The 25,925-nt window shown below is 53.2% G+C and overlaps 2 protein-coding genes across 2 annotated transcripts in view; both read right to left on the bottom strand.

Annotated features, from left to right (window-relative positions):
* Nucleotides 1-91: 91 nt before the first annotated feature.
* On the bottom strand, nt 92-15,972 carry LOC122390614 (serine/threonine-protein kinase WNK3-like; the record flags this gene model as incomplete). The annotated part of the gene is made up of 7 exons (XM_043383761.1): nt 15,850-15,972; nt 12,133-13,174; nt 4,869-5,047; nt 3,917-4,143; nt 2,871-3,028; nt 802-1,119; nt 92-313 (listed from the first exon to the last, which is right to left on the bottom strand). Coding segments are annotated over exons 2-7 (2,124 nt in total), but the record flags the coding sequence as incomplete, so codon positions are not given.
* Nucleotides 15,973-17,669: 1,697 nt separating this feature from the next.
* Nucleotides 17,670-25,925, bottom strand: part of LOC122390593 (BCL2/adenovirus E1B 19 kDa protein-interacting protein 3-like) — a 39,172-nt gene continuing 30,916 nt past the window's right edge. The window contains exons 5-7 of the mRNA XM_043383705.1: nt 22,743-22,819; nt 20,437-20,589; nt 17,670-18,935 (exon numbers count right to left, since the gene is read on the bottom strand). Of these exons, the coding sequence (XP_043239640.1) occupies nt 18,884-18,935; nt 20,437-20,589; nt 22,743-22,819 (282 nt within the window). The 3' untranslated portion in view covers nt 17,670-18,883. The remainder of the gene's footprint in view (nt 18,936-20,436; nt 20,590-22,742; nt 22,820-25,925) is intronic.

The raw sequence follows: 25,925 nt of genomic DNA on the forward strand, positions 1-25,925 counted from the left end.
GCTGCGGCTGCTGCTGCGCCGACTGCGGCGGCTGCTCGGGGTGCGGCAGCTGCTGCTGTGGTTGCTGGGGGTGCTGCTGCTGCTGCTGCTGCTGCTGCTGCTGGGGCTGCTGCTGAGTCTCGGCTGTCTGCGGCGGCGGCTGCTGGGCCGGCGGAGCGGAGCCGGCCGGCTGTCCGGACGCGGCGCTGCCGGCCGGAGCGCTGCCGTGCTCACGGCGCTTCTCCTCGCGGGCGCGGCGCAGACTCTGGATCTGGTTACTGATCAGCTTGGCCACAGAGCGGGCGTCCTCCTCCGTGAGGATGCCGGACATCACCTGTGGCGGGAGGGGGGGGGGGCGGACCCGCGCCATCAGACACCCGCTGGCTGCAGCGGCCAGCAGAGGCGCCGGTACGGAACACCCGCTGGCTGCAGCGGCGCGGAGGCGACGGCACGGACAGGGGAATACCAGTCCGACGTACGGCGGACCGCACGACGGCACCGCGCCGGCTGCCAAGCCAGATAATATTGACCGCATTTACGTATTATAGCCCCGCACGCGAATAAACGCCCAGTCGCGGGATCCGGGAGCGCAGGTCCATGATTCGTACGACTGTGATGGAAGTGCTGCAACATATGTTGTCACGCAAACTCAAAAACAAGGCAATATTTCGACGTGTCTATCAAAATGGACAGTTTTGTATCTATTGACTTCGCCTGTCAACGGGCATTAGCCCGTTGGTGATGTAAGAATAAATGAGCAAATCACAGCTACGGCCCAAAAACGGCACAGACATCCCACGGCGCCCCGTTCAGCGGCCTCACCATGTGTTTGGCGATCTCCTCTGGGTTGTCCTTGTTGAGGTTGTAGTTGAACTGGATGGCCTCGTTCTCCTTGTGTTTGTCGCGCCGCTTCTTGGCGTCCAGCACCCGGAGTCGCAGCTCGACCACGCTGCCGTCCGAGCTGATACTCTCCTCCCGGTTGGCCACGTCCAGGCGCATGCCGCAGTCCTCGGCGAAAAACTCGTGGTTCAGCAGCTGTTTGACAGTGGGCCGCTCCGTCTTGTTGAGCCGCGTGCACCACTCGATAATGTCGCGCATCTGGGAGTCGTCGATCTTGTCGAAGCTGGACGGCTTGATGCCCTGTGGAAAGAACAGCTTAATCAAAATCAGTGTATGGTGTCCACGTAAGTCAGGCTTCTGCTGAAAATCGAAACATGTCGGCAAATTAGAGCACAAATTGCATACCTAATGAATATCAATACTAAATGAGCCTAGGGTGGTCGTGTTTTGGTTGACCAAATTCAATAACATTTATTTGTATAACAGTTACGTCATCTAGAAAATAACAAATAACAGAGCCGAACTCAGCGGAAGGCCCGTTCCAATCGACGTCATTTGTACAAAGGCGTTTTACAGGTGCCTGACGGCAGTAAATCTAGTTAACCGTTCCATCTCATAATGTTCGAAAACAGTCACATAAATTTGGAAGAAAAAAAACTTTTTGATTTATCTGACACGAACGGGTCGACAAAAAAAAAAAACACCAGGCACCGCGCAATCAACGAAGTTGATCATATTGATTGAAACCGGAAATGTCAAGTCTGGCTCAGTCATAGAAAACAACTTCGAAAATGAGTTCCTCAGTGTCCGTGTGGCGACGAGCGACGCCTTACTTCTTAGGAATGCGAGACAGGAAAAGTGCGGTAAGCCATGCCTTTTCAATAGCAAACCGCGGCAACAATGTAGCTCGGCGAAGCTACAGCCCCGTCTGAATCGGCGAAAATACAATAGCAAAATGAATTGGTGGTGTACCCAACCCTGCCCACAATGTGTGATTACGGAGCGAGCGAAGCGAGCGTAGTCTCGGAAATTTCTGAGTATGAGCGGCCGGCCGGCCGGCCGGCCGTGCGGACGCTTTTGCGAGGCTTATATCTCAGCAACCACTTGACCGATTTACATGCGGTAAATTTTGTAGGGTAGCTTCATTCCTTCTACCAAGTATTGGACTATTCCCGATGCATGTGGGTGACCCCTTATGCACGTGCCACGTGCAAAACGAAGAGGTGTCAGTTTTGTAATTGTTGCAATATCTCGGTAACTACTTGGCCGATTGCGCTGAAAGTTGGCATGTAGGTAGGCACCCACTAGGCCCTGCATATCCATGTGCCAGAGTTGGGGTGCTGCTGCACGTGCGCACGTGCAGGGGTCGTTTCCAGATCTCGAGAACGGCTCGACCGATTGCGCTCAAATTTGGTACACAGTTAGGGACCGGTTAGTAGGGTGCCGTGCACAAGTCAGTTGGGACCCATTTTGCACGTGCGCACGTGCAGGGTGCCGCTTCGAGATCTCGAGAACGGCTGGGCCGATTGTGCCCAAATTTGGCACATCGCTAGAGACCGGTTAGTAGGGTGCCGTGCACAAGTCAGTTGGAGGTACCCCCTCGCAATTTCGCACGTGCAAGGCCCACCCTCTCGCTCGCTCCGTTAGTCGCCCCAAAAGGCGTTATACTGGTTGTATGGGCGTCAAACAACGCAAATATGACTCAAACGTGTCTGCATTGTAGGAATCTAGAAACAACTGCAATTAATTGACTGCTAACTGATGGGATATACGTTACTTATGACTTAACTACCAAAGCTTAACACTTCTTCCGTATCCCTGCAATGCGTTTCGCTAATGTTTCCTTTATAGAGTACACCAACCTAAGTGGGCGTGCACGACAAAGTCCTGTTCATGCAAAAAAAAAAAATCGCCCGTGACACTCAAGATGCGTAACAATCAACCCCAGACCAGTGACTACCACCTCGTGAAATACCGGGGGTGTGGGCTGCTTCACTAGTCGCCCCATCCAGCGGACCATAAAGCGTGGCTCCCTCCGTCCCGCCACTCACCGTGATGACCTTCTTGTAGATCTGTGCCGGGCCGGTACACTCGGAGTACGGGTACTCGGACGTCACCATCTCCAGCATGCACATGCCGAAGGCGTACACGTCCACGGCCTCGTCATAGTGCTCCTCGTACACCTCGGGCGCCATGAACTCGGGCGTGCCTGCGGACACGGGCGGTCAGGGAACAGTCAGTGTCTGTGGACGGGCCACGGGGACGGCAAGGTACGGACGGAACGATGAGGACGACGGACGGACGAGGTGCGGACGGTGCACAGAAGGGGTACTGGGAGCCCATCTGGGAGAGTTCGGAGCCCGTCATCCGATCGAAAGGTGGGGCGATGGCACGGGACCGGAAAGCGAGCATGACACAATGCTGAAACAGTGCAAAGATTTACAAACTGAGTGAGAAGGCGGATTGTGGGCCAATGTGGCTGGTAATACATCAGAACTCGAACTACATCAAAAACTACATCGAGCTAAATTACCGGGTGAAGTGCCCATACGCTTCAATGCGCGCACACGTTTCGATGAAAGCCTAATTTCCCAATTCTGAGTTTCACAACACATCAAACGGTAAAAGTTTTAGTCGCGCTTCCGTCGGGACGTCTGCTATGCACGTGGCCCAGCTCCGAACATATCTCTAACCAAATCAGCTGCGAGACGTACCCAGCGCATTACAAAAGCTGCTGCGGTCGCTCGGCATTCCCGTTCGAAACGATGTCACCGCGGGTCACCGGAGCCACCAGCCGCCGCCGCATATGGAGGCAGTCCGTGCTGCCGCCGGAATCTCCGCCGCATACGGAGGCAGCCCGTGCTGCCGCCGGAATCTCCGCCGCATACGGAGGCAGTCGGCCGTGGCCGCCGCCACTGAGTCAGGCCGGCCGGCCGCGGCCCGGGTCCGATCGGCGCGTGACGCAAACCTGACGCTCCGCGGCGGCGGCCGTTCCCAGAAGGGGCGACCGCCTCCCGACAGTCCCCCGACGGGCTGAGCCGCGCCGCCGCCGACCGCGGAGAGAGCCACAAAACGGCCCAGCACCGGCCGTACTCACCTATCACCGACTTGGCGAACGAGCGGTTCTTCAGTGTGGCCAGACCGAGGTCGCCGACCTTGACCTGGCCGGTGGTGCCCGATATGAAGATGTTATCACACTTCAGATCGCGGTGAATGATGGGCGGGTTTCGAGAGTGCAGGAACTGAAGGCCCTTCAGGATCTGACGGCACCACGAGCTGATAATCTTCGGAGACACCTTCTTCTGACCAAAGTTCTTCAGGTATCTGAAAGCATGACGCAGTTGTGGCAACCGTCAGTTATTTGCTCACCCGTAGCTCTTAATCGACCCAACAGACACACAGTGGCGAAAGATAGTATCGCGTGTCATTTCGTGGAGCAGCCGGATATGCTATATCCGTCGTCAAATAGGTAGGGGCAAACAAAAAATGTCCAATAACCGGAGTAGGAAAATAGTTACTGTCGCACCAACGAACCATGACTGCAGTAGCGAACAATGAAACTGTCACAGCGCCATTATATGACGCAAATAGACCACTTCTCATTCATCCGCACTTGGCGGACATTTCATTCTGTAGAGCATCATAAAAAGTATTGAGTGAATTGCATCTTATCAAAATGCACAGTCCAATTGCCTCTTTGACTTATAGTTACCTACCTCAAACACTCACTCGAAATGTGGAGATCGTTGAAAAAAAAATCCCAAATCTAGAAGAAAAAATAACCCCCAGAAGTTCAGCCATTATCCTTTATGTGTTTATTCTCAACGCGGGATACACCCATTGCAAACTTCAAACCAAGTTCCACATCCACGAGCCGATAATTTTCATTCGTGACCCGCGGTTCCCGATTAGGGCACTGAACCCACGCCCTCTCTCATAGCCTCACGTTTTGAGCGTCCGAAAATCCTGTCCGGACCCATCTACCTCACCCTCCGGCCCCGGCGCGCGCTGAGCTCACGCCCCGACCCGGCGAACCGGGCCCGACTCACGTTCGGAGCGTCCCGGAGGTCATGAGCTCCGTGACGAGCACGATGCACCGGCGGCGGATCTTGTCCACCTCCCAGTACTCGAAGAAGCGGACGATGTTGGGGTGCGTGAGGCCCTTCATCAGGTCGGCCTCCTCCCGGAACCGGTCGCGCTCCTTCTTACTCAGTCGGTTGCCGCTCATCTGCAGAGGGGAGGGGCGGGGTCAGAGGTCAGCGTTTAGCAGCGGTTAGGCTAGCGTCGACTACAGAATGATGTTTCACTTTTCACAGACAATTATTTGCCTGGCGTGGTAGGCTGTGCCGCATCACACGGGCTGAGTTCACAAATTATAGCTTTGTCCCAATGCTCACAATCGACACGCTTAATTGCGTGATAAACGGCACAACTTAGCGCTCCGGTCAACTGATAGCTTCTGAGGAGTGGAACATCATTATGTAGTCGACTATACACGGCCGGTGGTGGGCTTTCAGGACGAGTGACCAATGCTGAGGGGTCAGTGTTTGATGGATCACATCAGTACGTTACATAAGTCATGGCAAAGCAAACAAATGCACTTTGAACATGAAACGCACATTACTGTGAAAGCAATCAAAACACGGCACGGCGCCAAGAACTCTGAATCCTTTGAATACGTTAGAAAAGCATTCGTCACATCACACGCCGCCAAAGGTCAATGTCCGACATCTGGGATCAGAACATGACTGCTGGTCTATTACATAGTAAACAATGATTCAACACCGAAGCAAAGGACCAATGGGCGCAAAATGACCCCAGCAGTCGTCGCGCCCTAAAACTCCAATAAACAAACAGAAGCAAAGGACCAATGCATTGTACCACGAACCGACGACAAAAATTACTTTCATTTTTCGTAAAATTAAAGGGACTATAAATGCAGAAAACATAACATGAAACAAACATCATAGGTGCTCCTTTCAAGTTGCGCCGAATTTGAGGATTAATGGCCCACCGTTCCGTGCTTCTATCCTCAGGATACTGAAATCCTTATCCACCACGCCGCAACCCCCCTCCGGGCTGGACAGGCAACTTTATCTCATGCGGGCTGCTCGCTTGGAGCGGCACCGCTGCTCCCGAGGGAGCGCACCCCGTAGCCGGGTGCAGTGAGTGCCTTGGGGCTGGGTGGCCTGTCCTCTGGACGGGCTCAGCCCCGGCGACTCACTAGGGTGCCTGCCCAGACCAATGTCTCCCCCTATATCCTATCATCCTCCCGGCTCTGAAATGGTCTCATTGGACCGAAAGGGCCTAACCCAAAAAAAAAAGGATTAATGGCATCTTTGAGATGGTGCGGTTCAAATTTGTGCCAGTAAAGACGCTAATAATAATATTAACTTCACACAAGTGATCGAATGAAAAGAGGAAAGCGTGCCACTTACGTACTACGTTTACCCCTTCAGCATCAATTTCAGTTAGTTCCCCTTCGTTGCAATGGCCGGTCTGCGTATTTTAACATTCCAGGCGGTGGGGGGGGGGCATTTTTTTTGCCCCCCCCCCTTTAGTTTTTTTTCGATATATCTGGAGAACCGCTGCGCCGATCGTCACCAAACTTTCAGTACCCTCCCGTGAATAGCTATTGCACATTGTGACCAAAAATTTTCCAAAGGCTATGATAGGTTGGCCGCAAATGACATCAGAGTAACGTCATTTCTGCCATTTTCGACCCAAAAAAGGTTTCACGGGAAGAGCTGTCAGGCCTACAGCTTTAGAGATACAGAAAAATGTTTCAACATTAAAGGTGTAGAATTAAAAGGGCTACAAAACAGCTATCTCGGATTTTTGAATTTTTTGGATTTTGACCCCCAAAAATAAAAAATAGATTTTTAATATAATAGCCGAAAAATCCAAAAAGTTTTTTGAATTTCGAAAAAAAAACGGAATATATGTGATAATCCCTAACGCCTTCTATCTACATACCAAATTTGAGATCGATATCTCTTTTTTTGGCCAAGTTATAGCGAAAAAACTGTTCAAAAATGTTGACGTCAAATTTTCAAACTCAATTTTTAGCAATGCTAGACCTCGTAGCGCAAAACAAAGACCACCATTAGACTCCCCGTGACAAGCTGCATCGAATCAATACCCATTTTATGCAAAAATATCAACTTCGAAATTTGACCTTTTTACCTGACCTTGACCTGACCCCCACCAGAAAGTGACCAAAACCGTACCTGATGGTCTTATACCCAACACCATTGAGTTGGAAATGAAAAACTGGCCATAAAACATGCATCGCACAACCTTAGTAAAGTTGGGTTCATGTGGTGACCCTTGGCCACCTTTGGTGACCTGACTTGTGACCTGACCTGGTATGACCAGTGACCTCTAATAGCAACATATGTACTAGAAAACTGACGCCCTATCGCTGATTTTCGACAAAATGCGTTTTACTCGGTGTTATAGCGCTTTCCCTAGAAGCCCCGTGAACGGTGAAACATTTTATCTTTGACCTGACCTGTGACGTCATCGGTGACCCCGAGGTCAATGAAATTTGGTTTCCCTCAACAAATTTGACAGGGCTATCGAACGCCGTTTGAATTTTCCGGATCCGTCTAGTAGTTTCGGAGATACGAGGGGGGGGGCAAAAAATGCCCCCCCCCCCCCCCACCGCGCGGAAGGTGGCCGGGAGGCCCACCGCCTGCCGGGTTAAACCGGCCACCCCTATGACACAGAGGCACACGTGGAGCCGGGTGAGTCACACACCCTTCTCCCGTCTCGGCGCTGCTCGGCCCGGCGCGGCGCGGCGCGGCGGTCGGAGCTCGCAGATAAGTCAGCTCCATTCCCCTCTCCCGCTCTTAGTTCAACCCAGCTGATCGTGAGCTCATCAAAGTCACAGATGACAACACAGGCCATCACGGCATTCGAACGAGGACAAAAGTGGCAAAAAAATCCCTGTCAAAGTTTCAGAGGACAAAGCGACAACGGCGACTGCTAGCACTGTTCGGTCATGAATCATCCTCGATCATTAGATATCGCTTCGGCGTCCATAGAATCATCAGTCACACAAGTAAGATAAATGGGAGTTTTAAAGCACTTTGATGTTTTGTTTAGATCATACCGCGATAGCGCCTCATGCTGCATTTGATTACGGTCACCAAACGAGCCTGTGAGCTACCACCTCTTCTATGTCTCGTCTGAGGGAGAAATGTACACGCGATCAACACCACTTCCCCTCTCACTAACACACATTTCCATTGTTGATCACTATGTTGAACATTTGGCCAATAGCATGTTGCCCTATTGCCCCATGCTCCTAGCGTCTTCCAGTGCGGACGCCGGACATTTCGGGGGCGCGGTCGAATGACCGACGGCCGGCTGGCTAAGGACTCCCGGGAAGCCCTCTGCGGCCTGGCCGGGTCAGACGTGACGTCCCGGCCACCGGTCGCCGGCCGGCCTGGGCCTCGCCGTCTAGCCGGCACACTTTGTTGGTCTCGAGGCTGTGTCGAAACTGATCCCCGTGTGCCGTGACGGGAGCCGGGGAGGGCGGACAGCGCCTGCCTGTCGGGTAGCTGTCTGCCGTGACGGGAGCCGGGGAAGCGCAGGCGGTGACAGCTGCTCCTGCTGAGGGCGGGACGGATGGGAAGTGCCTTATCGACCGTCCTGTTTTAATAACGTTGCAACTCGGGAGGTCTGCATTGCCCCTGATGAAACATGGCACTCTCGTCTCTGCAGTTTTCCGGTAAGCGCGACATAGTGTGTCATGGCACGGGTGAAACGAAGCCGGAACGCCAGCACACGTAAGGAGCCGCAGCAAATGTAGGCGTTAGGTGCTGAATCAGAGACAGTGTTTCAACTAAGGACGCTAAGTGAGGCGCACCGAGTTGTCGCTGCATCATAACTGCGGACCAGTGGGCGGGTGCAGCCTGAACTAGGCCGTCACATACACACGGTGCAGGTGATAACTGGAACCTTAGGCCAGCATGATCAGCGCGATGCCGGCTAAACAAGTTAATGCACTAACAATGGCATCCGGCTGGTTCATGTTTGAAATTAGCATTACATAAGCCAAGCCCACTTCTAATAGGTACCACCTTTTACATAAGCATTGACCCATATGGTATTGCAAATCCTTTTACTTTAAAGGACGCTCGTCAGAGCCATTCATGCTTTGAAAACGCATTAGCAGGTGAATGTCCCATAATAAGTGAACGTACTATACAAATACATAGACGTGAAACTGGTGGTTACCGCTATAATATACGGCAAAATGACGATGAGCTTATATGGAAAATGGGCAAGGACTGAAAAGTGGAAGTTCGTAGATATGCAACATGCTGATTTGTGAGAAGGTTGTGAATCAAAAGCTTATGAGAAGTGCCTAAATTCGTTGTGACAGATAGTCACACCCCAATCGCTATACTTCGCCCTTCTCCGCTCGTTCAAGGATTGCCCGTTCAGCGAAGCCCATTGCCGGCGTGGCTCCACGGTCTGCCGTTCGGCAAAACCTGCCGACACAGGTGGCCGCCGGCGGGGCAAGGCCGCGCCCGTGGCCGGCACAGCGAGCGAGTCGGCCCGGCGCCACCGCCGCCACCAGGTATGTGGCGGAAACCACCGCCTCCGCCGCCGGGACGCCAGACGGCCGCGGCCGCGCTCAGAGGTCGACAGGAGCGCGCAGTCTCGGGCCCCGCGAACCCCACTGACGCGCTCACCCACTCCGTGCCGAGCAATCATTCCGATAGTTTCGCGGTATATAGCGCCCCACCCCGTATCGTTTCGAGCGGCGGATGACCTTCAGACTACTGTGTCGCGATATTATTCTCGCGCCGACCCTTTTCCTGCGAGTCGGTTTCGTCAGACAGATGTCTGGAGACCATAACAGACTATCGCGGGCACTGATGAAACGGAGCGGCGTCAGCGCGCCGAGCCGCCGATAGCACCTGTCGGAGATTCACCCGTCATCCGGCCGACAGGCCCGGCCGGCGGCGCGCCACTTCCCACTGGGCCGGCGCGCCGTGCGCAGGTACCGTGAAGGGTGAGACGCGGCGGCGGCCGCGGCGCGGGCGGACGGCCGCCGAAGGTCGCCGCCGCCGCCAGTCGGTCCGCGCGGAAGGCCGTCGACCGGCGAGCGGCGGTCAAACCGCTCGGCAAACTAATTACCGTGGCCCTCCCGTCGTCGTCGAGTGTCCCTGTTTTAGGGCGTCCCAACTACCGGCCCGATGGCGCCCTGTCCATAGACCCGCCCCACCGGTCGATTGTTAGGTCATACAGGGTCCGCGTCGCTGCCTTCGTAAACGTTCGTAAATGGGCACAGTCGCAGGCGCTACGAAAGCTGGACGACCGAACGCCCAGTTTTTAATAGATTGCATATTTTCACATCAACGCCAAGCTACTTAGCCAGCTGCTATATGAAAATACACTGCGAAATTACTATGTATGCATTAACTATAGTCTCTCTATGGCATGCATTCCACATACAACCCGGATAAAGTTATACGGTTATCTACACATATCATGAAACCACAAAACAAATGCAACTTTTGACATTGGGAAAGCATTGGCTTGACTACCAGCACAAATTATCTACAGAAGCAAGACAGATCCCACAAACTATCGTCCCATCAGTTTAACTTCAGTGGTTTGCAAACTACTGGAGAGACTGATACAGAAAAGGATAATCGAGCACCTGGAACTGAACAACTTTATCTCTAGTCACCAACACGGATTCAGACGTGGAATGTCCTGTCTTACCCAGCTTCTGGAATATTTTGCAGATGTAGAGGATATCTTGGACGAAGGGCACTGTGCTGACGTCATCTACCTAGACTGTAAGAAGGCGTTCGATACGGTCCCGCATGCTCACTTGTTGGTGAAGGTGGAAGGTGCAGGAATAGTGGGAGGAGTAAAGAGGTGGATAGCCAATTTCCTAGAGAATCGTGAGCAGAGAGTTGCGATACACGACTCCTACTCGACCTGGAGAAGAGTTTGGAGCGGCGTTCCGCAAGGAAGTGTCCTCGGGCCCACGCTATTCCTAATTTATATTAACGACATTCTTGATGGTCTTAACTCTAAAGGGAAACTATTCGCAGATGATGCCAAGATCTACAGCAGAATCAGGAACCAGGATGATAGCAAACTCGTGCAGGAGGATCTGAACACAATCAACGACTGGAGCAACAAATGGCTACTGAAATTCAATGAGAACAAATGTAAAGTGATGCATGTCGGCAACAAGAATCCGTCCAGCCCATATACACTAGGGGACAGTGCCCTCCAGATAACCTGCAGGGAGAAGGATCTGGGTGTCCTGGTGCGGAACGACATGAAGGTGGCAGACCAGGTGGCAGCAGCAGCCACTGCAGCGAACTCGATGCTTGGACGAATTCGCAGGGCATTCACCTGTCTCGATAAGGATACCCTTCCAGCACTGTACAAGGCCCTGGTCCGACCCAAGCTGGAATTCGCTGTGCAAGCCTGGTCCCCCCAACTAAGGAAGGACATCAACAAACTCGAAAGAGTACAGAGGAGAGCCACAAAGATGATACCTGACTTGTCTCACCTACCATACGAGGAAAGACTAAGAAAACTGGATCTGACGACATTGGAGGAGAGGAGAGCAAGAGGCGATATGATACAAGTGTTCAAAATCCTCAAAGGCTTCGACAAAGTAGATGAGCATCTTCTCGTACTCGACCCTGGAGTCAACGATCCAAGAACGCGAGGACACAAACTCAAGCTGAAGAAATTGCGTCATCGTACCAAGAAAAGGCTGATGTTCTTCTCTGCACGAGTCACGAGCACTTGGAACTCCCTACCGAACAGCGTGATACAAAGCAAGACGATATCAACATTCAAGACACGCTATGACCAACACATGACTGAGAGGAGGCAGCATCCTAACGAGCCATCCTAGCTCTCTTGCCTCTTCCTATACTTCTAGGTGAGCAACTTCTAGGTGAGCAAGACTCCCAGAGTCCAAGGACATTGAAGGAAACAAGAGTATTTCCTACCAACCAGGGCGGGAGCTGAGTGCTTGGTGTCTGTCGCTCAGGCAGCGGGCAACTGTGAGCTATTAAAGCACCCGGCGACACAGGTGTGACCGCGCAGCGGACACTCGCCAGCTGCCGCGCAGATGTGGCCTCCTTTAATTAATTGGCGGCGGCACGCCGGACTTCGACCCGCATCTCAATGGCGCGTCACTCCCCGCACATGGAACAGCCAACCCGATTCTACGGACCACGACCCTTCCTGCCCTCCGACCACCGGGAGCTCCGCACACAGCTGAATGGCCCCGCCTCTGCAGCCCACTCAACTCACCTGCAGCTCGCACCAGGCCACGAACACGCCCGTCGTCGTATCCAGACCCTTGTAGACCGTCTTGAAACTGCCTCTGCCAATCTCCTCGTCGAACTTGAGGAAGCGACCGTTGGGCGACGCCTCCACGGCCTTTTCGACCTCGTCCTCCTCAGGGTCCTCGGGCCCGTCCTGGCTTTTGGTGGTCTGCGCCGGTGACGGCCGGCCGCCCGGTCCGTCCACACTGCCACGCGCCGACCGCTCGCGCTCGCGGTAGTTCTCGATCGCGCGCCGCAGCGACTCGTTCTCCTCCTCGAGTTTGCGCATGCTGGCCGCCTGCCGGCGCGACTCGGCGCCCGGCTGCGCCGACTCTTTGACCGTCTCTGTGTCGGCCTTTTCGGCAATCTCCTCGCCCGGCGCCAGCCACTCGATCTGCGGCGAGAACGACACCTTGCCACCGTCGAGCCGGTTACGGTCGCGGTGTCGCACGGCAGAGAGACGCACAGGAGTCTTGCCGCCCCCACCCCCGCCCCCGCCCCCGCCGTGGCTGTGCACGTGGCTGTGACTGTGACTGTGGCCAGCGCCGGCCGACGCGCCGTCACCGTTGACAGGCTCATGCGGCGACGCACGTCTCTGGCTTCCGCCGCCCGCGGACACTTCCACACTAAATGAGCGCTTCTTGAGCGCCGGCCGCATCTTCGATTCCGGCTGCGGCGTCGTGCTTTTGCGCGAGCGCAGCCGGTCCTTTTTGGCCGGCGCGCCGGCGGCGTTCAGGCTGCTGTTGGAGCCCATCTCGGTGCGCTCGCGGAGGGCGCGCACGGCCGCCGACGGCCCCGGGTCGGGCGGCTCCTTGAGCGCCGCCTTGGCCGACGTGCGGCCGCTGGCGGAGCGCGGCTTGCTCATAGCGCCGTTCTGGCCGCCGTGGCGCACGGGGATGCTGCTGGCGCCGGCCTCCTTGCGCGCCGTGTCCTTGATGCGCGCCGGCGCCGGCCGCTCGTGCTGCTGCCGAGAGTCGCTGTCATTGGACGGCCGGGCCCTGTCCATCGCACAGGAGATACATTCCCACCTGTGGGCACAGAGGGGGCGGGGTCATCGCAGACAGGGCGTGACTGGGACCATAGGGGGGGGGGGGGGGGGTGGGGTCGTCACAGACGGGTGGCACTGGGGCCAGTGCATGATGACCAGCCCGCCACTTTGGTGACTGTGATGGGATTAAGAATGTGAATCATGAGTGTTTAAACATATTAACTTGGTTGTCATAAATGGTTCAAGGTGTACCAAGCACATTTCAATTGGTAACACCTCAACAATGTCAATTGCAGTGTTTAAAAAATGATGTAATGCAATCTGGAAAGCTATGAAATAGAAAAACTTCATGAAAATAATATGTACCTTTCACACATTCATTTGGATATGTGGGTGAAATCACCCTTTTGCACCTGAAACACATTACGCACAAAACTGAACAAAAGCCACACCATATTGTCACAAACAATATGTCAGCCCAGAACATCATTCACACTATAATTTGCTGCTAAAGAAAATCAGCTAGGTATACCACAAGCAGAAATAACCAAACTTAATCTAACCTCAACCTGACCTAACCTTACCCAACATAACATAACCTTACCAGACTCAACGTGTGGTTGGGTGTAACTGATCAATGTTTTGTGTACAAAGTATCAGAAGTATCAATGTGTGGTCTAGCTTTTCAACCTTACATGAATGTATTACCATGGATTAGGTATTCCTGGATAGGACACTCCACCGATTTTCCGACCACCCGGCGGCGGCGGCGGATTTCCCGACGGCGAGGGCGCTGGCGCCATTTTAGCATTGCGGGCTATGGGCGGAGCGTGTCTTTTTGTATACTTTTGTCGTTTATTACTTACCTGTAACCGATTTTGATGAAAAATTTTCTGAACCTGGTAGAACAGGAATTCAGGAATGTCATGGAAATATTCTTTTCCCAGTTTTGATTTAAGAAGTTGCTTATATTCTGCTGACAAGTGAGGGTTCGTGATTACAGCCAAAGAGACTATGTTAGAATAAAGTGAAGTTTTATGCGATAACATGAAAATAAGTTGATATTTGTATTAAATCATCAATAGGAACTTGTTTGACTGCCGAGGAACGATGATATTTGATGATAAATTGCATCGGCAAGTCAAGAATACGGGCTCAGTTTATGGGCATCAGGTAATGATTCCGTATGTGATAGTGACTAAATGGAGCCATAATAATTATAAGAAAGAACTTAAAATATGTGTTAAGTCTCTGAAATCGTGTCTTATGTGCTAAAGTTCGCTAATTTCGCCTTCCATTACCGCGTTTTTAGCACGCAAGCCGGTGCGGCGGCCGCCGGCGCACTCGCCGCCGATGTTTCGGAGCTCCGCCACCAGGGCAGCCGCTTGGTCGCCGGCGCTAGTGTTGGGGAATAGGGAGTGTCCTATCCAGGAATACTTCATCCATGGTATTACTTTTATACATATTTTGTTTTGAGAATTTCTGCAGTTTTTAAGGGGTGCAAAGGGAAAAATCACATTATGTGATTAACCAAATAATTCCATTTACATTCATATCGTCCTCTTTTCTTCCTTATCATCGGCTGATCTGCCTCTCATTGCAATGGTAGGTAAACGAGTATCTGATTAATCTTATAAAGTGTATAAACATCAGTCTTGCTAGTTTGAGTGAGTGAATACCTAACATTCTAGTTAAAGGGACCCTCCCACCTTCAAAAAAGTTAATGAATTGGCATGAAAGTGATGTCGCTCGATTCATAAAGAGCAAAAACGAATATCTACCAAATTTCACCGAAAAATATTCACCGGTTTTCAAGATATTAGACTTTTACTTTTGTTTACTTTTTTGGGATCTCCGCTGTTCCTAGCGACTTCATTTTGGAAGTGCGGCGTTTGCGGCAGATGTTGCGCGCAAATAGCATATATCCACCACTGCTTCACAAAGATGTTAGTATAAGGTTTTAAAATCGTTAGATCACCGCTGACGTCACAAATTCTAAGGGGGCATCTCAATGCATTAGCCCCTTAGAATCCGAAAACTGCAAGTTTGAAATTACATATCTCCGAATTTAAGCATTTTTCGATGTTGTGAGTGCCCAAACCGGTATTTGCAGGCCATGGCCACCAATCTGGCTATCTCAACTCAAAACTAATGTTAAGGTGGGATGGTCACTTTAACCACACCTAATACATTGCATTCATTTTTTTCAGTACACAATGCTGATGTGGCAAACATTTTTAGCTCTGCGCTCAAACACACAGTTGAAAATGGTTAGTCTGGAGGCACGGACGAGTTGGAGGCCATGATTCTCAGCGGTGTATATTTATGTTAGTGTGACTTCCTTTTATTCATAGGCGGCGGAACCGGGAGGGCACGGGGGCACCGTGCCCCCTTTGATTTTGGCATTTCAACATTAGCCCTATGGGCATTGCATGGAAAGAATGGGACCGAAAGTCGGCAGCGCCCCCCCCCCCCCCCCTACCTTAATTGAAGGTGTTCCGCCGCTACTGCTTTTAATCGTGTTATGTGCCTATGATGGCATAATATAAACTGTAGTATGAAATCATTATTAAAAGAACAATAAATAGAAAACACTCCATGTTATTTTAGGCGTTTAAACTCAACAATGTGCATCGAGGCAATTGAGACAAATGTGGCCCTTAAGAAAAACATGATATCTCGAAGTCAATAATAGTACCAATTGGAAAAACATACCTCTTCAATTACCAGTTCAGAAGCATGTATGATGAGGTAAGCTGGAAGACGTCTAACCCCAAAATAAGCGCTACAAAACACAAAGAAACAAACAGTGAACCCCACCTCGCTACATCCGCCAGAGACCTGCCTGTTCAAGGTTCTCGAATGAGACAGCTGAGTTTTATATTTTCCTCTGATTAGTCTCTTATGACATCATTTTCATGATGCAGTGCTAGCAAATTAAATGCGTTGTGTCGTAGTGCTGCCTATATGCTGGTAATATTCTACACTTAAGTTGTAAAAAAATATACGTAGATTAATCTAATCACTAAGATTTTATGAATCGCTGACTGATACATATTTTGATACCAAAATTCCTTATCGTTTTATCCACTAGTCCTACCCGTGGCCATCTGTAATAATCTTGCCCGTGGCCTAGTGGATAAGGCGTTGGTCTCCTAAAACTCGGTGGCAGCGAGTGACTTGACTTTGAGTGACTTGACTTTATCTCCACATTTTTGGCCTAAATTAACAAAGTTTTTGAATGAAGTGACCATCACTGGCACTTGGCAGATCCAATAAGGCATTTAGGGCAGAGCTGCGGAGTCGGAGTCGCAGTCAGTCGATTTTGGAAACCAGATCCAGAGTCGGAGTCGACGTCACCGAAAATCCGTCGAATACGCGGCCCCATGGCAGGGCTGTGGAGCCGGAGTCAGATTTGGAGTCGGTGGAAGTCGACAGTTCCACCCAGAGTCGGAGTCGGAGTCACCAAAAATCCATCAGCTCCGCAGCCCAAATTTAGGGTATTTCACCCTCCCTGTCTAATTTTGGGTCGTTTCTCTTTTCGAAACCTACCCTACCATGAAAACTTCTCTAAGAATAAAGTGAAACCCCTAAAGGCCTGGGCGACGACATCCCGCGCCGTGCTGGTGGTCTGAGTTTTTTGTCGTGCTGGGAGAGGGGCGTCACGCCCCCCCCCCCCCCCCGTTTCAACTCGGCCCCTGGGCCTAGTCTCAAATCGTTCCGCCGCCTATGACCTCAACCGTACTTCAGCCGCAGTAAGCCAGAGCAGCACGAGGCAGCCGGGCCTGGCCATGGCACGCCGTGGCAAGCAGCTGGACTGGAGCCGGACTTGGCGGTCTGAAACGATACCAAAGCGCTACGGCAAAGACTGGTTAGCCAGAATAGAGCTATATTGACCCAAAACCCTGTTCCGACAGCGTTCCGTCCACATACGCCGGTTCAAATCTGGCAGGTCGGATCGTTGCCAGGGCAAAACGGACTTCAGCCAAACCAAATTGCTGGCTGGGACGTAGCGACACGTGGTACGCGGCGTTCGTAAGTGTCAAAAATAATGAAGAAAATGCTCGAAGCAATCTCACCCATGGCAGCCTTGCCCACCGTCCGAAAGCGATAAAAGTTCCGTGGCCGACGCCCTTGTAAGTAAAGATGAAAAACTGCGAATGTTTCAACATTTTCCCTGCCCCAGTCAAATATCAAGCACATGAAATATCGCGAAGAAAAGTAAGAAAACCGAAGTAAAGCCAAGTGTATATCCTTTTCCAGCCAATCGACCTATCACGAATGTGTCGTTTTTGACGGCAGGTATGCATGATGGAAAATGATACCCATCGCGAAAGCGTCTGAACACCCTCAACCTCGAGCTCCTCACCGCTGTCAACGACAGTCAATATAAGCGTTTGCGCTCGCACTCCCGGTACATGATATTCTTCAGTACTTTCTTAAGAAAGTCAACATACACAGCTGATACAAAATCCGCCCAACATTTCCTTCATGTGCACCACAAAATCAATGCCTTCCAATGCCCGAAAAAGGTCAACATAAAAGAGTTTATTGAACTAACTGGAACTAGAAGTACGCAGAGGACGCGTCACGCCACACTACACCTAGTTAAAGCGATCTTACCGATGCCGGGCCTTTAACTGGGGACAGTAGCCGCGCGCGCGGCGCTGGCGGCGCCCGGTCCCGAGCGGCGAGTCACCGCGCGCCGCACAGAGGGCTCCAGCGGCCCGCCAGGACCGGCCCGGGACTGAAGATCCGGCGCCCGCGCCGTGCAGACGCGCTGCCGTCCAGCAGAGGCTGGCGCCGTAGTGCGCCGCGCGCCGGACCGCTGCCCGACTGTTCAGTTACAGACAGAAACACAAGAGCGGACCGCCGCGCCACACTCGCGGGCCAGGCCGCCGACCGCGATTTAACGGTACAAAAATACATCACAGGTGGCAATTAGGTATAGTCCATCGGGGCAGCAACAGCGTGGTGACACGGAAGCAGACATCGGTAAAATTTGGCTAGCACGACTGAACACGTATTTTCACATACGTGTACAACAATTTTGCGTAAGATGACTTCAAGAAGATTTACATCTTTCCACAAAGATTAGGCTAAAACTGGACATTTATAGAGCAGGTTAGGGTCAAGGATATAAACATATAGAAAGAATACAAAAATATACATGCATGCACCGGGTTTCAAAGTTACAATACATTTCATCGGAGCTAAACCATAATAAGAAGAAACTAACAATATGCACTATCCGAGAAACTGTCGCGACATTCCGATTTAGCACTGTGGTGATCGCGAATACCTAGCATCGGCCATCAGACAGCTAGCCAAGGAGTTCCTCTGGCGGCAGCCGATCCCAGGCCTCACGACACCAGCTGAGAGAGCCACGGACCTCGCCAGTCGACTGGGCCCAGCTCTCAGCGGTGGTCACCGTGCAGAGGCCGGCGATAGACGTCGCTAACGACACTGCCGTAGACAGCGCCATAGTCTCCACGGCAGAGGTCGCCACCGCCGCTGGGCCGTGCCCTCAGCGCTGCCAATAATTATTGTCGGATGAGGCCGAGCCGGCCGCTCAGCACACCGGTTACAGCCGGTATGGCCCGAATCGTGTCGTCGCGGCGTGTCGAGTCGGCAGTGCCCGGGGCGCGTGCCCGCCGCACCGTCCTCACTGCCCGCCAGTGTCTCCCTCAGTCCCATATCACATGTGCCGGCCGCCGGGTCGGGGCGGCGCGGCCGACCGGCGCGGCGCCTAGTCCAGCGGCACCAGCTGCAGCACCACCGTCTTCTTACTCAGCCAGTAGCTGCCGGCACAGGAGGCGTATCAGTCACAGGACATGGCGCCCGTAACGAATTGACAGCAGTCACTGAACGATACAAACGGCACGGAGAGGTGCAGAACGGGCGGCTGGAACGCCACACCGCAGGTAGGTACTGAACTGGCGGAGCTGTATTCGGGGAGGGCACACACACAGAGACTCGAGTGACCCGGATGTGGGCGAAAGACGAGCAGCTGGCCGTGATGTGATCCCAGCTCGTACGCCCCATTAACGGAGCTGTCATTGACCGCCCTTCGGCAGGTGGACGAGGAGGGGACGGGTGCTTATAATGTTCGTCACTAGTCGGACGTAATATCGTGACACACGCACCAAAAGCGATGCAAAGGACCGTTATCATAACGGTACTAACACATTCATGCCACTCAGGGTATTACTTCTTCACTTAAAAACCGCATCTCGTGTGAAAATGCTTAAAATAAATGAGTCGGAGAAAGATATGAACGAAGAAGCGTTTCAGAGTACACAGCTCTAACAGCTGCACTGGACGGTGGACACCAGACACTGTAGCGTGACGGGCCTATTTACACGGTGTGTCGGACCCTCCCTTTTCCCGCTCACACACCCACAGTTTGTCCGTAGTACTACCCGGCAACGAGTGTCGGTAGTTACTCGACACGCCACCGTCAGTCGAGCAAAACAGCCAGCCGGCCACTCCGGGTCGCAGCCGCGGCCAATAGCGCAAATTGGTCCAACAGGGCGGCGTTTCATCATTTGAGCGGCAGCGTTTTCCAGCTACAAATGCCCAACGTCATCCCACGGCCGGGAGTCACCGGATGACGGACAATATCAGTTACTGGAGGGAGTCGGCCCGACCAACGATCGCTGGGGATGTGACGCCAACAGATCGGTGTTGGAGATTAGCTCTGCCGGTCACTGAGAGGAAGGTTGTGATGGCCACTGAGGCAGTCAGGCTTTATCAGGGGAGGCACAAAACAGGTGCACGGTCTCACATGACCAGACAGCTCAGCGGCCAGAGGTCAGTGCGAGCCGGCCGACCCCGGAGGTCCCGGGTCGGCAGAGGTCAGCTCAGGAGCCTGAGGTCAGGACGAGCCGGCCGACCCAGGAGGTCACGGGCCGGTCAGTCTCATATCACCGCGCTGGCTCGGCACAAACGGCAGCGATCGGTGGTCTGACCCGTACCTACACGAGTCAGCACTCGGCTCTGCTCGGTCAGCACTCCCGCTGTCAAAACCAGTCAGTGTAAAACTGGTGAGTCACCTGAGAGCGTCCTTGGTAAGCTCAGCACCGGTGTACTACTGAAACGTGTGCCTCCTTACCGCCAGGAACTTAGCTCACCTTTCCCCCGCTCAGCTCTCACCCTTTCCCAGCTTACAACTAGCTCAGTACTCACCTCCACCAGCTCAGAACTCGCCCTCTCCCAGCCCAGCACCCATCCTTCCCCGCCTCTCACCCACCCCAGCTCACAACTGGCTCACAACTGACCCAACCCTAGCTCACAACTCACCCGAGGCCGGCGCCGAGCAGCAGCGACAGGATGTTGGTGACGATGAAGGTGCACAGCACGCCGCGCGAGAAGATGCCCGTGTTGCCCACCTTGGCGTTGCGGATGCTCAGCGCCCGGTTGGTCAGCCCGGTCGGGTGTCGGAACCGCCAGTCTCTGCCAACACGGCCCATAGCAGGCATCAGCAGCGGTGGATGGCAGCGATCGTAACGAGTGAATAGTACACACAAGACACACCAACAGAGGCATAAACATGCAGAATTACAGATGTCACTTAAGATTATTTCAATAATACCAGATCGTGTTGGAATTCGATAAACAGACGAATTCACCTAGGGAAAACAAGATGAGCCCCAATAAAACAAACAACAATCCAGACTGCCCAACAGGACGTCCGCCGTGTCCAAATACCGTGGCTGACTGGGCATGGGCTGCTGTGCCAGACACTGACCGGCCCAGACGGCCGACAGGCGACACTGGACCAACGGAGCGCCGTGGCACTCGGGTTACCAAACAAACCAAACAACTGCGGAGATCATATACGTCCAGCATACGGTCCGCAATGTAGACAGTATTTGGTCGACTCGCATGACTTGTTTTCAATCTTGACCTGGATAGTGGACATCGGACAACCTTCTCAGCGTGGAAACCTTGCCCTTTCTATGCCGAATTCCTCATTAACCCGAACTCTGCTTCTTCCGTCTAGTTTCAGTCATACCATCGCAGCTCCTCCTGGCTGATTTGTTAAACCATCACGCATTTGAGCACTATGGTCGCTACACCGCGGAACGACGGTGGCCTCCACTACCTACATGACCTGAGACTCCGTCTGTCGACTCTAAACACCTCTGTCGGCCTCGGCTGGCGCCGTGACCGGGCACACCAGACAGCGGCCGGTGACTCAGTCTGACGCGCCGCGCAGCTGCGCACACATACATGCACACGGTGAGACGCCGCTCGGCTCTGAAACCAGGCGCCACCGGCCGCTAACAAACAGCCGGCAGCGCGGCCAAACCAAACCGAATCAAACCAGCACCGGCACGCCGTGCGGGACGGTCCGTGCCGCTCGTCGGCGGGTGGGTACGCCGTGTGCTTGTGGATCGACTCTGTTGACCAAGACTAAGAGCACGAAGGTGCATATTTTCAGCATTCTGACCGTCAAGGAACGCGTGTCAGAGGAGCATGACCACAGCTTCGGTGGGTATCATCATCTGAAGATACCCCTTACTGGCGAGGTAAATTGTGATGCAAGCACATCCAAGATAAAAAAGAACAAAGACGACTGTCAGCCGACTATGCAAAGCGTCGTCGGAAGCTGAGCGAGGTGGTGGGAGGATACAGGCTAGAGATGTCAATCGGATACCAACTTTTTGGTAAACCGATACCAAACCGATACCAATTTGGTATTTGGTATTTCAATCCTAAAAGTTTGGTATGTTGTTGGTATCATGAACCCTCATTAATGTATAAGAGGCTAAGAAATTGATAAAAAATTGGTATTTCCCTCATGTTCTCAAGTTAGTTTGGTTTCGGTATTTCCCCACGGTGTTGGTTGGTATTTGGTTTGGTATCGGTATTTTGATTTTCTGTAACTGACATCACTAATACAGGCACACAGCGGACCACAGACAATGGGCTGTTTGACAGCCACAGCTCACTCAGCCCACGGGCCACGGCTCACCAGCCGGCCACCGCCGACCGCAACACCATTCGTCAGAGCACTGCTGCACTGACCTGCACTGAACAAACGGTGGGAATTATCGTCTACCGCAGGTTGATACGACGAAAATAAAAACAGCATTCTCTCCCTAACCACTAAAGAAAAGAACCATTCGGCAACCCGAAATAAGTAGGTATTACTTTTTTGCAACGAGATAGACGGCAGATCCAACACACCCACTGCCACGTTGAGAGAGAATTAATTGTTTATGATCCCTATTCCCTGACAGTACTCAGCCCAGTGTACAATTGCATACTGTATACATATATGAGGCGTTCTGCCTCTGAACAAGGCACAAGTTTCATTCGTTAAACTCGCTTCAGTGCCTCAATTTTCCACTTGACAGCAACTGTTTATACACCAATTTTCCACTCCCTGCTCAAGGAAGCCTTACCTTACAGACGGCGCAACTGCATTGTGAACCGCAGAACAGCACCTTGCAACAACAATTTGAAACGAAATACATACTACATATTTCCGTAATAATGCAGCTAACAGGCAGAGGCACTGGTGAAAAGTAATGGTACCAGTGCTTCTGCAGGCACCTCTATTGTTATTATTTCAGGTAGGTACGTGTACCGGTACTGACTTTGGCGGTGTGAGGTCGGGCCGACTGCTCCAGTCCCAGACCCAGTCGGTGCTCTTCTCCATCCCCAGAACATCCTCCTGAAACAGAACAGTCACTGGTCAGAACATCCCCTCTTCCCATCCCTAGAACATCCTCCTGAAACAGAACAGTCACTGGTCAGAACATCCCCTCCTCCCATCCCCAGAACATCCTCCTGAGACGGAGCTATCACTGATCAGTACAGCTCATCCATAGACCTCTGTGTGACCTGGGTGTACATACAGATGTCTATGGCTTATCTCATCCTATCTGAGAGCTCCGCCTATCATCTCGTCCCCTCGGCCATCTGACAAAATGGCACCAAAGCAGACACAGCACCACTACATACATCAGCCTTTCATACAGCTCCTCGCTAATCAAGGGAACTACAACTAACAGTGGCCTAACACAGCAGTCGGCTCGCGGATAGACGGCTGTCTGTCCGCCAGCCACGACTGGGTCAGCCGGCTACCCTCCGTGGTGATCTTGGCTCCTGCCTCCTAATACCGTGGTTACAGCGGTTACCGTGGTTCCCGGTTACCGTGCCGCTGTCCATCAGATCCGCTGGTATCATGGTAAACAGGCGGGGACGCCACAGACCATGGCGCCGCCAGCAGCGTACATACGCTCCACCGAGGCGGGGCGGTAAATGGTGCGGCTCGAGGCCAAACACCGCATGGCCGGCGGCAATTAAACCCCTCCATGGCCTTCGCACCCGACGAATACGGAGCCAGCGAGCAAGTAAAAACACCCTGCGGCGTCCATGGTCTGAACGGGATAGGCAGACCGGTCTCGATAAATACCACTGCAAAAGCAATGTCTGCAATCTGCATCAACAGCATCTGGATGGGTCTCAGGCAGGCACGATCTCGTTTGTCCACAGCGAGCCTTTGTGTGAGGAAAACGTCCACTGACTGTTGTGATTTCGTCAGTCGCTGTCGCCGCTCATTCCAGAGCACACCTACAAACCTCAGCTCCTTTTTTCATCGAAGGTTTTCACAACGGAGCGGCTGATGCAATCCCGGCAAACAAAACATACACACAATAAATCCGGAAAATGACCTCGGGACTCCGTGAGCACTGGCCAGCTCATGCATCATTTCGCGTACGATTGCAAGGTCACCAGAAAACAAAGCAGACCGGACCGAACAGGTCGGCACGGCGCCCCAACGGCGGTGGCCGCGGTGGTAGGAATTAGCGGCGTATGTGCCGGCCGGGAAACCAACACAGCTCAGGTTTCGGCGCGTTTGCCGACAAAAATAGCGGCTCACTGGCCGGGAACGGTCCGCCAGCCGCGAGCCAGGTGTGCACTGAGGGCGCACTGTGGCGGTGCCGCCCCGCCCACCCCGTCCCGGAGCGTGCACCCAGCCAGCACCTGCGTCCCACCCTACCGCTCACCAAACCTCAGCCACCACGTCTCGGAGACGCTGAGATGGTGCACACATTCCATACACCGCACATCGCAGTGTGCGTTGGCCCCTGGGTGCACTAACGTCGGCCCTGCTCGGCCAGCGGGAGCAGCTACGGGCACGAACCCCGACCGGAGCAGCTCCTGGTCGGACCAGCGGGAGCCGTAACTGGCAGTGCAGACCGTATGATGAAACAAATCTCTCTGGTCATCCCGTCACACAGAGGCTGGTAATGTGCGAGACAGCGAGTCACGGCACGCCATGGTGCCGCCGTATTAACAGTGTCACGACCACGGAGGCGGGCGGGCGTGATGAGTCACGAGCCGAGAGTGTTCGTGACGGTGCGTCGCGAGCCAGAGCGCGACGGTGCGTCTGATAAGGCGGTCCCAAACAGGAGGAGCATGCTCAGAAACTCTCGACAGGAGCTGAACAGCGCACTACAGAGATGTTTGACAGTAACGCACAAGCTCTTGAGATCGCTGGGTCATTCCACTTCAAAGATCAACGCTTCAAATGCGCCATTAGCACGCTCCGTCCCGTTTAACGCCCAGCCTCAGCAATCAGCGCACCCTCCCAGGCCTCAGCCCTGCCGTCGGTCTCGGCCGTGCTCGTGTGTCGATGTCACGGTGCCGGTGGGCGAGGCGCGCGCACCTGGCCCGCTCCCACCGAGGGCCCGTGCCGACAACAGGTGGACAGAGTCACAACGGGCGGACGGCGCGCCGCGTCACGTCAGACCCGCACCTACCCACCGGGCGTGGGATCGGGAGGTGGGCGTGATTTCATCAACCCCAACGCGAAGTTTCCCTCATGCTGGCTACTACTCTGCTGCGGTCATTTAACATAACGCCCAAAACAGACCGGCGCCATGGACTGAGCGCTGAGCGGCGCTGACAAGGGCGAACGGACACGGGCCCCGCTCCTGCCAAAACAGGTGCACGCCGCTGCATCAGCGGACAATGACGCGGCACCATTGTCTGTCACGGTTCAAAACACGATAATACGGGTCCGGAGCCACGGGAGCCCCTCGGATGGTGCATACTAGTGGGAAAACGAACACTAGACTGAACATTGCATGGATGGGTGGGACGGACGGGTGGGAAGCCGCGGTCTGTATCGCCTGTGGTCACCCGTCTCCCGAGCCATCAATCCTGTCGGCGACATCGTGTGGCGCAGTCGAGACTTATCCTGAACAGGCGCGAAGGCGATGTGCCAAGCCACGTCAAAGGTAAACAGCGAAAATAGAAGTTCAACAGCGTTCGTGGGTCTTCCTTCCTCAGGTGAATCATGAGTCGCCGGTCAGTGGCGTAAAAGCGGCGGACCGTTCACCGGTCAGTGACGTAAAGGGGACGGATCCGTCACCGTCTCTGTACCCTGTAATTAGCCACTGTACACTGTAATTAGCCACTCTCTGTACACTGTAATTAGCCACTCATTCAGAACATATTCACTCGTACTGCTCCAGATTCAGTGACATCGCGGTGTTATAGTTAGTATGAAAAGGATCGCACCAGACTGAGAAGTCTGCTACGCTTAAATTCTCAATCATCGCAGACCACGGCCAAATGATGCACTGTTTTACCAGGAAAACAATATGGGTAAGCGAGGAAAGTGCTGTAGTGGATAGTAAAGATGATAGGAGACGGGTTTAGCCGGCAAGAGACAAAAACCTTACAGCGCGCGAGCGGGTATGCCTCGGCGTGTTGATAAAGTGTCACCCTGAATCAGTGGTACTAGAAACCAGTTGGACGGAAATAGA

The sequence above is a fragment of the Amphibalanus amphitrite genome, unplaced genomic scaffold, assembly GCF_019059575.1.
Source record: "Amphibalanus amphitrite isolate SeventyFive unplaced genomic scaffold, NRLGWU_Aamphi_draft 000402F_arrow, whole genome shotgun sequence".
Taxonomy (NCBI): Eukaryota; Metazoa; Arthropoda; class Thecostraca; order Balanomorpha; family Balanidae; genus Amphibalanus; species Amphibalanus amphitrite.